The sequence below is a fragment of the Vidua chalybeata genome, chromosome 3, assembly GCF_026979565.1.
Source record: "Vidua chalybeata isolate OUT-0048 chromosome 3, bVidCha1 merged haplotype, whole genome shotgun sequence".
NCBI classification, from domain to species: Eukaryota; Metazoa; Chordata; class Aves; order Passeriformes; family Viduidae; genus Vidua; species Vidua chalybeata.
The window spans coordinates 20725878-20738439 of record NC_071532.1 but is presented as its reverse complement, the minus strand read 5'-3'; the positions used below and the strand labels follow the sequence as shown (position 1 = coordinate 20738439).

The window sequence follows — 12562 nt, the reverse complement described above, 5'->3', positions numbered from 1 at the left end:
GAGACCACAGCTGCAAGGTGGAAATAACATCCTCCAATACCATGAGGACAAACTGAAGGTTACATTTATATAGTGAATGCTTCAGCAAGGCATAATGACCAAAGGAACACTGTTAGCTTGAAGATTTCTTCTTTTGTTTGTTCTAATTACTTTCAAATAGGCTGCTTAATATCTCATTATATATCAAGAAGCAAATACCTCTTCTGAGTTGCTTTCCAACAAAAAAGACAAGAAGTTTTTTCTGTGCTTAGGCAGAAGAAAAGCAACACTCCCCCAAAAAGCATCATTGATGAACAATATAAGAAAGAAAGAAAAATAAGGATATTTTCATCTTTGCAGGTTTTCCTGTAGATCACAACTGTTAATGACTTCTTTTCAAATAAGAAATATGGCACCGTACCACTCTCAGCAAGTTTCTCCATCTGAACAGCATTTCTGCAAGATGTCCCAAATTATTTAATATCTCATTTGCAATTTGTTATTAATTTCTGTTTTCCAGTACAGTAAAAGGTGCTTCTCTTCTTTTAATATCAACTATAAAAAGTAGTTGCTAATGTGAACATTTCTCAGGAGGTTGTAAGATTGCGAAGGTTGTGAAACAAATGAGAAAAAGAGGAAAATAGTATTGGTAAATAAAGGAGTGTGAAAACAATTCTAGAACTGCCATAGAAAGAAAAACCTTTTCTATAAACTAGGATAACAAAATAGCTGTTCATCAGCACCACGCCTCCTAAGCAAAAGAGTTTGAGAGCTTAACAGCAAAGTGACCAGGAGAAGAAAAGAAATATGACATTCACCTTTTAAAAGTTCTATTAGGTATGCTAAAAATATTATTAAAACAAATTCTTTTGATCTTTGTGTATAACTTACTATAAAGTGAAAGGTAAAACCAAAACCCAGAACTTGTCAAGTCACACATCAAGGACATGTTCAACCTCCATCATGACACCTGTACCACAGCATGACAGCCACCGACTACCTTTGGGGACCTCTGGAGACGTCCTAAAGCACAAGAGGAGCTGCAGGGGAGGGCCCTGCACTGTCTCATTAGTAACTACTAAGGAAGTTTTGAGGGGGAGAAGTATTGTAAAAGCATAAGCACTGAGAGCTTCTTCAAACAAGGCTTTACTACTTGAGGCTACCTGTGACTAGTGAACAAAATGCTTGGTTTCAGGTTGTGGTGTTTCTCCTTCTGTAGAAAAAAGGCTGCCTGAAAGTATTTCCTCATTAATTTTTGTTCCTCCCATCTTTTAGAAAGTAATTTCTTCATCTAGATAACCCTAACACACATGAACAGATAGCTTTCTTTAATGCAGTGGTTCCCATAATATATTAACTGGATATATCCTTCCTCAACAGAAAACAAAAATCAACAATGTGACACCAAATTTTACACTACTTTATTTTAGAGATAAATGCCTTTAAAGACACAATTATGAAGTTTTTTTTTTCTGAGACAGATCATTTAAGATGGTCAGATATTAAACAGACACATTTTTACAGATATTCTAAGTAACTAAAGGTAAACGGTAATATTGTCATGATTCAAGTGTTTTAACCTTTGTGCCCTCTCCTCCTTCCCCCCCCCATTTATGGATTAAACTTTAGATCACTTTAGAAAGCAACGTGTTTACACTCAAAATACCAGTGAGATAAAAGGTGTGTTTCTTTTTTATTTTGCATTGTTATAAAATTCCTGTTCCTGAAGCTATTCTAAGAAAGCAAAGTCTCTCTGCAAGGTGTAAGGTTCTCAAACAGTAAAGTACTTACATGCAATGCAGAAGGATCTGGCAAAAACTCAGCATCCTCTCCAAAGATAAAATCTGGTGGTAGGTCAGGATAGTGAGCATTAAAAATTATATCCCCTGAAAAGCAACAAATGGAAACATTGTTTGCACTTTTATATATGTGCTTATAAATAAAAAAATAAAATAATCACATACAACACACATTTTTAACACAAAATTTGACAGCAGCATTACATATATTTCATGTATATAGCCATAGAATTTTTACAAAAATTCACATGCAAGATAAGCATCAGATGTTTTGGGGGATGAACTCAAATTCCTGAGGCGCAGCTTCTTCCTCCTCTGCAAGCAATGAAACATGAAATACATTATTTCTTTGTATCTCAACTGGCAATTCAAACACTATTGAGGGCTGCCTCAAAACACCAAGTTAGAAAAGTGATCTTGCTTTAATAAAAAGTACCATATTTAGATGGGTGTGTTTTGTCTATTAAAAGTCAATTGCAAACTACAAAAGGTCACGACTTTCAAAATACCAGAGCTTTTAAAAATTAGTAGCACTTACTCCCTCTCTTCTCCTCAGCACTGCCAACTCGTAGAAGGAAGAATACACAGTTCAATAGGAACCATTCCAACTACCCAAATTCTGGCTAAGAGAAATGCAGTATTGCACATTTAAATGGAGAGATGAAAATTAACTGAAAATATAAGACTTCATCACAGCTTGGCACTGAGCTCTCATCTTGCTAGTGTCACAAGATATGCAATTAAAAGAAATTTGGGTTCTAGTATTTCACTAGTACACACACTTCAGAGTTCATATAGTTCAAGAGGTGGTCATATGCATCTGAGCTTTCAAAAAAACCCACCCACTGTTCAAGAAAAAAAATTTAAAAATAAAAATAAGTGTTTCTAGCCTCACTTGTCTACCTCCCCATCATTCTTTATGACAATATGAAAGAATAACTGAGCTTTTGCATAAAACAGATTTGTGAGGTAGCAGACATTAGAAAAAATGACTGCCTACTACGTGTTACGACTCATTTAAAATCCACACAGCAAAGTAAAACCAGCATGGTAATCCTTATAAACAATTCTGTTCAGGAAAGTTACACCACTTTTTATTTCTTAAAAAACTGTTAATGCAGAACTGGAGAAAAGCATTAGATTAACAAATCTTGCAAAGCCACATTGCTGGCTTAGCGATGTCACCATCTTCAGGCATTTAACATGATAGTTTTAATTGCAGATATTCTGTACATTTTTCTTGGCTTTAGCTGGAAGCAAGGATGCCATGAAGATTAATTGCAGTGGATGAAGGCTCATGAGCAAGAAGCCACTGGCCAGTCTGGGGTAGGTATTCTCTACAGTATGGCTCCAAATCACAAATTCCCTGATCATGCGACGAGTAGAGCACAGTGTAGGTTTCTCCTGTCCGCACTCCCACCTTCCTTTCACAGCTATCGGGAGCACGTGTAAGTATGGGCTGCAGAAAATAGCAGAGGTCTGCCAGTAAAAATTCCCAACACACTCAAAACAAAAATAAAACCTTTCATTTCATTTCAATTTAATTTAAAAGAATGAAATGGGCACCAGATCTGGAGGAAAAGGCATAAAACTGCAACAGGAAATGCATCTATATTAAGTAAGAAAAAATAATTACTAGATTAGCCTAAACCGTAATACAACACTGAAGAATTCAAAAAAGTTGATATTTACTAGATTGGGTAGTTCCTACACCACCATGACACAACCCTTTTCTTGATATTTACTGCAATTAAAATGTCATGCATAGCTCCTTTCAACAACCTCATCAATTTCTACATAAAGAGCAGTGAACTTGAGGTTATGTACTGAAGGAGATTCACCTTAATACATTCTTTGAGTTTTGAAAGGGGCATGAATATGAGTTATGAGTAACTCAGAAACAGTACAATGATAAAGCTTGGCCCATGACTTAGGCAGCCCAATGCTATTCCAAAGGAAAGGACTGTACCTGCGCTTCTGCTACGTGATGCTAAGTAACTCATTTAGCACACACTTTACACACTGCAGGTGCTAGCTGCATGCTCTTCGTTCTCTGCATTCCTGCTTTAATAGAGCTGGTGAAACAGAGCAGATAAGACGTATCTACTGCTCAGCTCACTTGAGAGCTGCACTCCAACTACACACATACTAAAAAAAAAAGCTGCTTAGACTAAAAGAAGGACCAAAATAACAGCTATTTTTGATGTTACACCTCCATACTTGAGAAGTGAAAAACTATTACAGAACCCTACATCACGAGGCAGCTTCAAGACTCTGCTTGAGTAGTGAGACCGGCAATAAACCAGATCCACCTCTACGAGCTGCACAGTAAGGGGTGAACCTCATCAAAGCTGTGGCAGTAGGTGCTACTTGGAGGCTCAAGTAGACACAAACTCTTTCCTTTCACAGAGTGAACTCACAGCCGCTCCCAGAACACCATTAGATGCAGTGCTCAATATAGCAGTAAATGAAAGCTGGCATTATGAGTTTAACATGCTAGGTGGTAGACTTTAACAATTTGGGGTTCAGGTCAGCTGCATATGCCAAGCAATGATTCATGCTAGGGGATCCGGGACATTTGGACATGGTACCCTCTTCTGACCACTCAGCTGTGATGTGTGGTCACACCGAGGTCAGGTACATCAGGCTGCAGCTGGACAAACCAATCTATTACCTGTCTCACATGCTCATATTTGTTCTTTAGACCTTCTGTCAGACCCCTTCTTCCACTAAGTATCAGTGGCATTAGGAGTCCTTACTCACAGTGGCTAAAGACCCATAGTGACCAACTATGCAGATATTTGCATTTTAAAAGTGTTCCTGCCCTACTGATACCAAGGAACTATTCAGGTACAAGGATTAGAATCCAGAGTAAAAATTAACATTGTGATATTTGATTTTCTGTTACTCATAATTATTTATAATTGCTAAAATTGCACCTACTTGTCCAGGGTAAACATGCCTCAAATCCAAATTCCCAAGTCTTCTCAATAAAAGCCACTTTGAGACCAAATATATCAATATTAATGCCAATGTGTATATCAAGATTATTTTCCCTATAGTGTATTCAATTTCCAAAAGGCCACATTTTATATAGCTACATAGGTTCTCCAGGCTTCAGAAGAAATAAAACTAGTAGTTCAGTGCCTGTTAATTATACATTCACAAAACACTATTGCTGAGACCATACTCAAAATATTCTACAACCCTACAGAAACAATAAATTATGCCATTGCTCTTGTGTTCTGACTGAACAGAAATGTATCATTTATGCCCTCCTTCCTACAGTACCATAGGTTTTTAGCCAAATGTAAACCTTAATTTATTCTGCTACAATCAAACCTCACACAGGCTGGCTGACAATTTAATAGAGACAAAGAAGTACAGAACAAAATGTTGTTTCCACTTCAATGTTAACAGTTAGAAAAGAGCAGTGATTTTCTATCATCAGTGGCTTTCATTCTAGAAGTTAAAGACATCATATTACTATTAAAGATTTGACCTTAGGACAAATTTTTAACATATTTAAAAACAAAAAAAAATTCCCTCAGTCAAATCTTATTCTATAAAGTCTCACTTCTGCCATGAATCCAAAGACGTTCAGCTAGTTCCTAAAGCAAAAGAAAAAATAATCTTTTTTTTAACCATATCAGACATCCATACCCATCACTCCCAGCCTCTCCAACTTTCCTGCTCTCCCCTTCCATACAGTCTCACTTATGTCTTGCTTCAGTTACATACTAGAACAGAAAAGGTAACACTTTTGACCCTAAAAGGCTTAGGCACCAATGAAGGCATTTGCCCTATTTGCAGCTATGAGCATGAGCTATTTTCCCAAGTTACAGCAGCAAAAACATACAGTAACAAATCAAACTACAGATTAAGAGGATCCATCCTAAAGCTGAGTTCTGTTGCTAAATATCAAAACCCAGAGAAACTAAAACTGCAGTTACCAGTTTGCTTGGCAGGGTTACGATGCGTAAATAAAACATGCTTCATTACACTCAAATAAAAGGTATTTAAACAATCACAACAGCCAACGCAAATCTGGTTTTACTTTCACATAAATATTAACACTAGCCTCTGCAGTAAGCTCACAAAATATAAGGTGCTAAATGTTTTGAATCACAAGATAACAGTTTCTCTTGACCTACTAGAAATAGCCATTTTTATAACAAGTACTATATTTAATGCTTACATGACATTATCTGTGGCTTACCCTCTTCAAATATAACTAGGGTAAATAAAAGTAACACTTTGAACCAATAAAAGCATTTCCAAAATTACTGTGCTTAGAGTTTGTGAATATTTACCATTCTAACATTGGAGGAAAAAAACAATGAAAAAAAATCAATATAGTCCTGCATTCTCTGCTCTTCTTACCCAAATGACACAAATACCCTTTTCCTTGCATCTCCAGCACAAGTTTCTAGTTTTGCACATGTTTCAACTCCGTTTGCCCTTTTTCCCTTGATGGAAGGCCAACTGTGTGGTGCTCCACAGTACTACTGACCATGACTACTCCAGTGAAAGAGCAAGGCAAGCAAAACCTTCACACTCCTCATTGTTGTAGATATACCAGCCAATAATTACTTTGATGGAATTACATTTCCAATTATTCAAAAATATTACTTTCTTTTCCTTTCTTTCTCCTCAGGCAAACAGCATTAAATGTTGAAATGTTTTACTTCACAGAACTTCAAAAGAAAAGTTAATTTGCTCCCCACAGACAAAAAGATAGAAATATTAATACTTAAACCTGTAATTTCTTTTAAAACCCACATGGTCTGCTTTTTTCTCATCTATCAAAATGCATAACCAAATCTAACAGAAGAATAAGAACTGACTACAAGTAAGACAGGTGTATCTCAGCAAGAAAAGGAGAAATTTCTAAAATCCTTACAGTCGCTTTCCATTGGCCTATCCAGTTCTTCCTCTCCTGGTAACCTCATTTTTGGGGTATTTTTATTCTTTTTTAAACCGTACTGAAAAATGTTGTGCTAAGAGTGCCAGAGCATTAACATTCCTGTTTAACCAACAGCAGCAAAATTAGGAAGCAGCCCACCAGTTAACTTCCCAAACTCTACTTCTGAAAACATATCTATATGCTTCAGTTTCTTCTGACACCAAGAATTTCTAAGTCAGCACTAAGTATGTAGAATAAACATGTGTGGCCACAGCAACCTAGAGTAAGACCAATTTGAATGGAATTTCCTATGAAAGAGATCAACCCATTTGGCTTTTAAGAAATGCAAATGCAACTTGATCACAAAATGCATTCACAGATAATAAGGCAACTGCTGAAGCAAGAGAGCCAACTATGTACAGAATCAGTTCTGGGAAAATACAGAAAGTGCTCTTGTTGAGTATTAAAAAGGAAAAACCAGTAGAATTATATTATTCATCAATTCAAAATTCAATCTGTCTCTTCTAGTAGCCATGCAAACTGTAGACAAGAACCACTGATCAGTCTCTTCTATAAACAAATTCTTACCTAAACCAGCCAGTTTTAATTGCCTTTACAAATAGAAAAGTAATCAGTTACACAACCTGCAACCAAGATACTAAGTCACTGCAGTCAGCAGTATGAAAGGGTTTAAATTAACTAAATGCAGACCTGGCTGGAATCCTTATCACTGGATTCCACACTGAAGAATTTGCTCTGCAGGCTTTAAGTCAAAAACAGTAATATAATACCTATAGAACCCTTTTATAATTGGTTGTCAAGAAAGGTTAGTTCCTGAAATTAAAATAAAATTTGTTAAATACAAAACTACTACTACTGAAAAGAGATGCATGAATAATTCTACTTTGCTGTGGTACTGCTGCTGACAGACTATTCTGCTTGCAAATAAAGGATGTTTTTGAGCTTGATTTCTGATGTGATGTGCAAATCGAGATATCAGAAAAGGAAAGGCAGAAAACTCAGCGTAAAGACTCAAAACTATCTCATAATAGAGGGACAATTTGAAAAAAAAATTATTTGATTGCATTAGAAAGAAAGCAACTTCTCAGCACCTCTGTAACACTCCCGAAGAAAGTCTAGCTACCCTACCACACGCAAGGCTGTGAAAGACCCAAGTCTCCATGAACTTGGTGCAGCTGATTAAACCAAGTTGTTTAGTCTCATTTGAGATGCCTCAGGGCACATTTACAGCAGCTATGGTACATGGTTTTCAGAGACATCAGTGCCCTGTGGGTCAGAAGCTGAAAAGGCCAAGCAAGGTATTCTTGGGAACCTCAGAGTTATGACACCTATAGTTAGGTTAGTAAATCAAGTCCCACTTTTCCAACAGAAGAAAGAAATATATAGGATGAATTTGCAGGATGTTATTTTCATTCTTGGACAAAGGGTTGCAGGTGTGGGTCATTTTTTTCTTTAACTTCAACTGACAAATGTTGCTGTAGGAGAAAAAAAAAAGAGCTGTAAGACTACAGAAAGCATGTTATTTTGTAAAGTGGGAAAAACTGTAAAAAATTGAATATCATTAAGTAAACTGGATCACAAGCTGAGCAAGAAAGCATCAAGACATCTCAGTAGCTTGTGGTTCTGTAGCTGGGCAACTGCTTTCTCAGAAATCTTAGTACTAGAATTGGACAAAGATGAGAACAACAGATAATTCAAGATGGGATAAGATACTGGTAGAAATTAAAGCCAGGCAGCACTGGAGAAATTAAAACAGAAACACTGGATAGGTGAGAAAAGGAAAGGTGAAGGCAAAGGATAAATAGATGCAAGCAAATGGACCTGAGACCATCACCAGTATGTGCAGCCCAAACAGGTGAAAAAAGGAGGAAAGAGCAAGGTAGCAAGGCATTATGGCAACACCAGTGTGGAGGCCTAACATAAAATCTTTTAAGTCTCTGTAAGTCCCCACTTGTACATAGATATTTCTAAGGTCATTTCTCTTGATGAAGAAATACATTAGGACTTACAACTTGCAAAATTGACTTAGGACTTGCAAAATCTTCTGTAATTTACTTGCTCAAGAGAAGTCCAGAATATAAGAAAAAGTGAACAAAAAACCCAAGTAAGAGGAAAGTGATTATTTTAAAGGGGGAAATACAGTCCTAAACTTTGTATTCAAAGAAGAAATAAGTATAACATTAAAGTCTCTCTTGACACTCCCATTAGGTATACTCATCAGATAACAAACAGGTTACCGAGAGAAAAAGATTTATTACCCCTGCCACGCAAAGCAAGACTCAGGCAAACTTCAGAAAACACATTGCCTGGAAAAATCTTTGGTAAGTTGCATGATCCAACAAAAAGACATTTATCACACAGGTAAGGATAACGCCTAACTATAATCTGAATTACAGCAATCAGGAAGTCCTTCCCGTAAGAGCCTCAACCTAAATACAGCCTGTGTAAAATAACCTAATGGTGCAAAAAACATTAACACATGCATTGCAGCAACATACTTATGAGAATCTTAAATCTTACAGTAACTACAAAAATAATTTTTACAATTGTTTATTGGCACAATAAACAAGTGTTTAGCAAATTACTTGGCAAAGTGGCCTTTAAAGGGGCAATAAGGACATTGGGCTGTTCTCTATATTTATCTTTTTGTTTGTTCTTAATTACTTCCTTAGAATAGAAATCCACAAGAAGACTGGATGAAATTACTGAAAGAGTTCCATCACAGGAATACAAACAGATGAAACTTTGTACCACGTATTATGGGCAATATTCTTAGACTGGTTAGGCATCAAGACTGATTTTCTCCTTTAAGGCCCATAACAAAAAAGAATAATAATCTAACAAACAAAAATCAGAAGCAAAAAATTAAAAACTAAGCTTCAAATGAGACAAAGGAAATGTTCTTCAGGATCAAGGAAACCAAAATGGTGGCAGTAGAACCCAGAGCTATAATCCACTCACATAAAAACAGTGAAAATCAGACAGAAGATGAAAATACTAGAGTTCAAGCGGCCACAGAGAACAGTAGCATTGCAAGGGCAACACATTGTTTAATCACTGTGAAATTCCAGATGACAGCACTCAAGGTCAGAGAGGGAAGGAGGCATCAGTGCCTGAAAAAGAAAATGTGAAGAGCAAAAGCAAAAAAAAAAAAAAAAAAAGTCAGATTCCCTAGCAAGCAGCAATGAAAGCTTGAGAGAAAAAGAAAAGCCAAATCCAAGATATTCCAAGGACTTCTGGAAAAAGATTGTAATTTGATTCTAAATGGCATGTTTTAATTATAAAGACTATTGAAGCTTATAACTGTTATAAGCTGTTATTATTCTGACAATTTCTTATTCTGACAACAAGACTGAAATATCTGCAAGAGTTACAGAACACTTCACCTCAAAATACACAAACACTTCATCAGAAAGGATACTGAACTTTTCTAAGCACATACTGTGGTCCAGTAAGCAATAAAGGATACCGCTGCATACCACAAAAAGTAAGTTTTGTTCTAGAAACACAGATTCAATCTCTTACAGGGTATTACAGATAGTCTTCCTGAAATTAAAACTCCAATTAAGAACTCTGAAAAACTCAAATACAGAGAAAACCATGGAGTTTAATGCGACAACACTGAGTACCAGATGAACTAATAAAAACAATATGGCCATCTCAGAGTTCAACTGACAGTCAAGGAAGACTAGGCTCAAGTTTTTTAAATATTCCCACCATGAAAACAAGCAAAAAAATTACTTCCCTTACAGAAGAAAAGAAAAGTTTCTCCCTGAAAGAATCACTTGAAGTGTGGTGGAAGACAATTAGTACGACAAACTAGTTTATCTTGAACACTGGCATAGTATTTTCTCCAGTATAAAATTGTGGGTAACTCCAAGGTCCCTGGCTGGAGCTGAGTAACTCTTCAGTGTAACGTTCCAGCAGCTCTGCATACATGCAAAAGTAAGGTGAATGTGACATCTTAAAAAAAACCCATTACACACCCAAGAAGCCATTCTGAAGTCACAACATATTTGCTCCTACCGAAGTTTACAAAACAATTATTTTACGCTATAGGGAGTTAGCCTTGCCTACAAGAACACTTTCTCCTTTTTTGAGAAGCTGTGAACTTTCTGGTATTTTGGAAAACAGGATTGCACTGTGCAGTTACACTTCCCTAAAGCTGCACACCAACAGTTTCCAACACACTGGGATTGCTACAAGGGTGCCTGTGCAGTGGCAGCGGTTATGATTGATGATATACAAAGACCTAATCTGTTGCAAAGAGGATGTAACACAAACCACAAAGGAACTACACACTTCAGCCTTTATTTGGTACCACATCTGAAGCCCATACACTGGAGATCCTGAACACTTTCAGCCAATCTTTTTATTTTGGCAGATTTCGCAATTTTCCTTTGCAGAAATATTCTGCTCTTGAAAGATAACATATCTAGCAACAACCTAGAACAAAGTATCTAAACATCTCTGTTTGCACACTATGGCTGTCTTCCCCTGCCATCACTACAGATCTAAACACAAAATTATTAAAGCTTTCTTGAATCTGCTCACATCACTATTTATTCCACAGGCTGTGAGACTTAATGATTCACAGCATTTTCGAACATGTAACACTGAAATGTGGAGGATTATTATTACTTGAATTCACAGCTATTATTAGACATCTCTGAAAAAGATACACTTGTTTACACCATTTTCAGTTGCCTTTGTTAAAATACAAAACATGCTCTGCAGGGTTTTTTTTTGTTTGTGTATATGATATAAAAAATATAAGAACACTGGAGGAAAAAACCCCCAGATTTCTTGATACTGAAATTTAATGCATATTCCATAATCATATTTCTGAGTACTTGAACTGGACTACAGTAATTTAATACATGAATATACTCTTTATGTCTGTGCACTTGCATATGGGCATCTTAGTCTATCCATTTTACTTTATGAATCAGGAACAGCTTCAGCCTCTACTTAAAATAAGATTTATATCTCTCAGAACGTACAAACACGTCCCTGTATAAGGTCAGATGGTCCCATAGAACATGATACCACTCTATAAAGCATGTCACTCAGTGAAACACATTTTGACTTGATCATAGTCATCAAACAAGACTCAAGTGGAATCTACTACACATTGCAGAACACATCAAGACTTAATAGGTTGAGTTTACTACACATCTTAACAATTTTTAAAATAAAGTTCTTCCTGGGAGGGAAGTTGGCTTCATACAATACAGCCATTACTCACAAGACTTCTGAACAAATGCAGAACCACTTCTTTGGTCTTAAAATAATTACTATCTATGACTTAAATCTTCCAGTTTTATTTTGTGAGAAAAAATAACTAGTAAGCCTCTTAAGCCATAATTTCATATACTCAGAAAAGTAAAAGTAGCAATAGTAGGCTGATACACGTGCCTGGCTTCTCTCTTGAGCACCTGACTAAGCTTCCACATCAACTTCTGTGAAAGACAACTTTCCTTACAGGTGCCAAATGGAAGCTTTAACAAACTTCTAGACTATAAGGAGCTTAATTGTGTTGATTTCTGTTCATAAAGGAGGACTTCCACTGCATGACATAATGTAATAAAACAACCAAAGAAAAAAACTGCAGAAGGAATACAATAAAATTCTTAATATGTAAAATGTCTTGGAGAGCTACAGCATGTGTATGGTGCAGTCTAAATGGATAGTAGCAAAGCAGTGCTTTAAATGCTTACCATTTCTGTTCATACCAAGTACCTGCTCCTCCAGACAGCAAACTTTCACAGACTCATAGGACAGCTAGGGCTGGACAGCACCACTGGAGACTGCCTAGTCTAAGCCCTCAGCTCAGAGCAGGGCAAACGGGAGATTG

General features: G+C 36.5%; 1 protein-coding gene across 2 annotated transcripts in view; it reads right to left on the bottom strand.

Annotated features, from left to right (window-relative positions):
• Positions 1 to 12562, bottom strand: part of BABAM2 (BRISC and BRCA1 A complex member 2) — a 163242-nt gene that overhangs the window by 128663 nt on the left and 22017 nt on the right. For both annotated transcript variants that reach the window (XM_053937347.1, XM_053937346.1), the window contains exon 4: positions 1771 to 1865. In XM_053937347.1, the coding sequence (XP_053793322.1) occupies positions 1771 to 1865 (95 nt within the window). The remainder of the gene's footprint in view (positions 1 to 1770; positions 1866 to 12562) is intronic.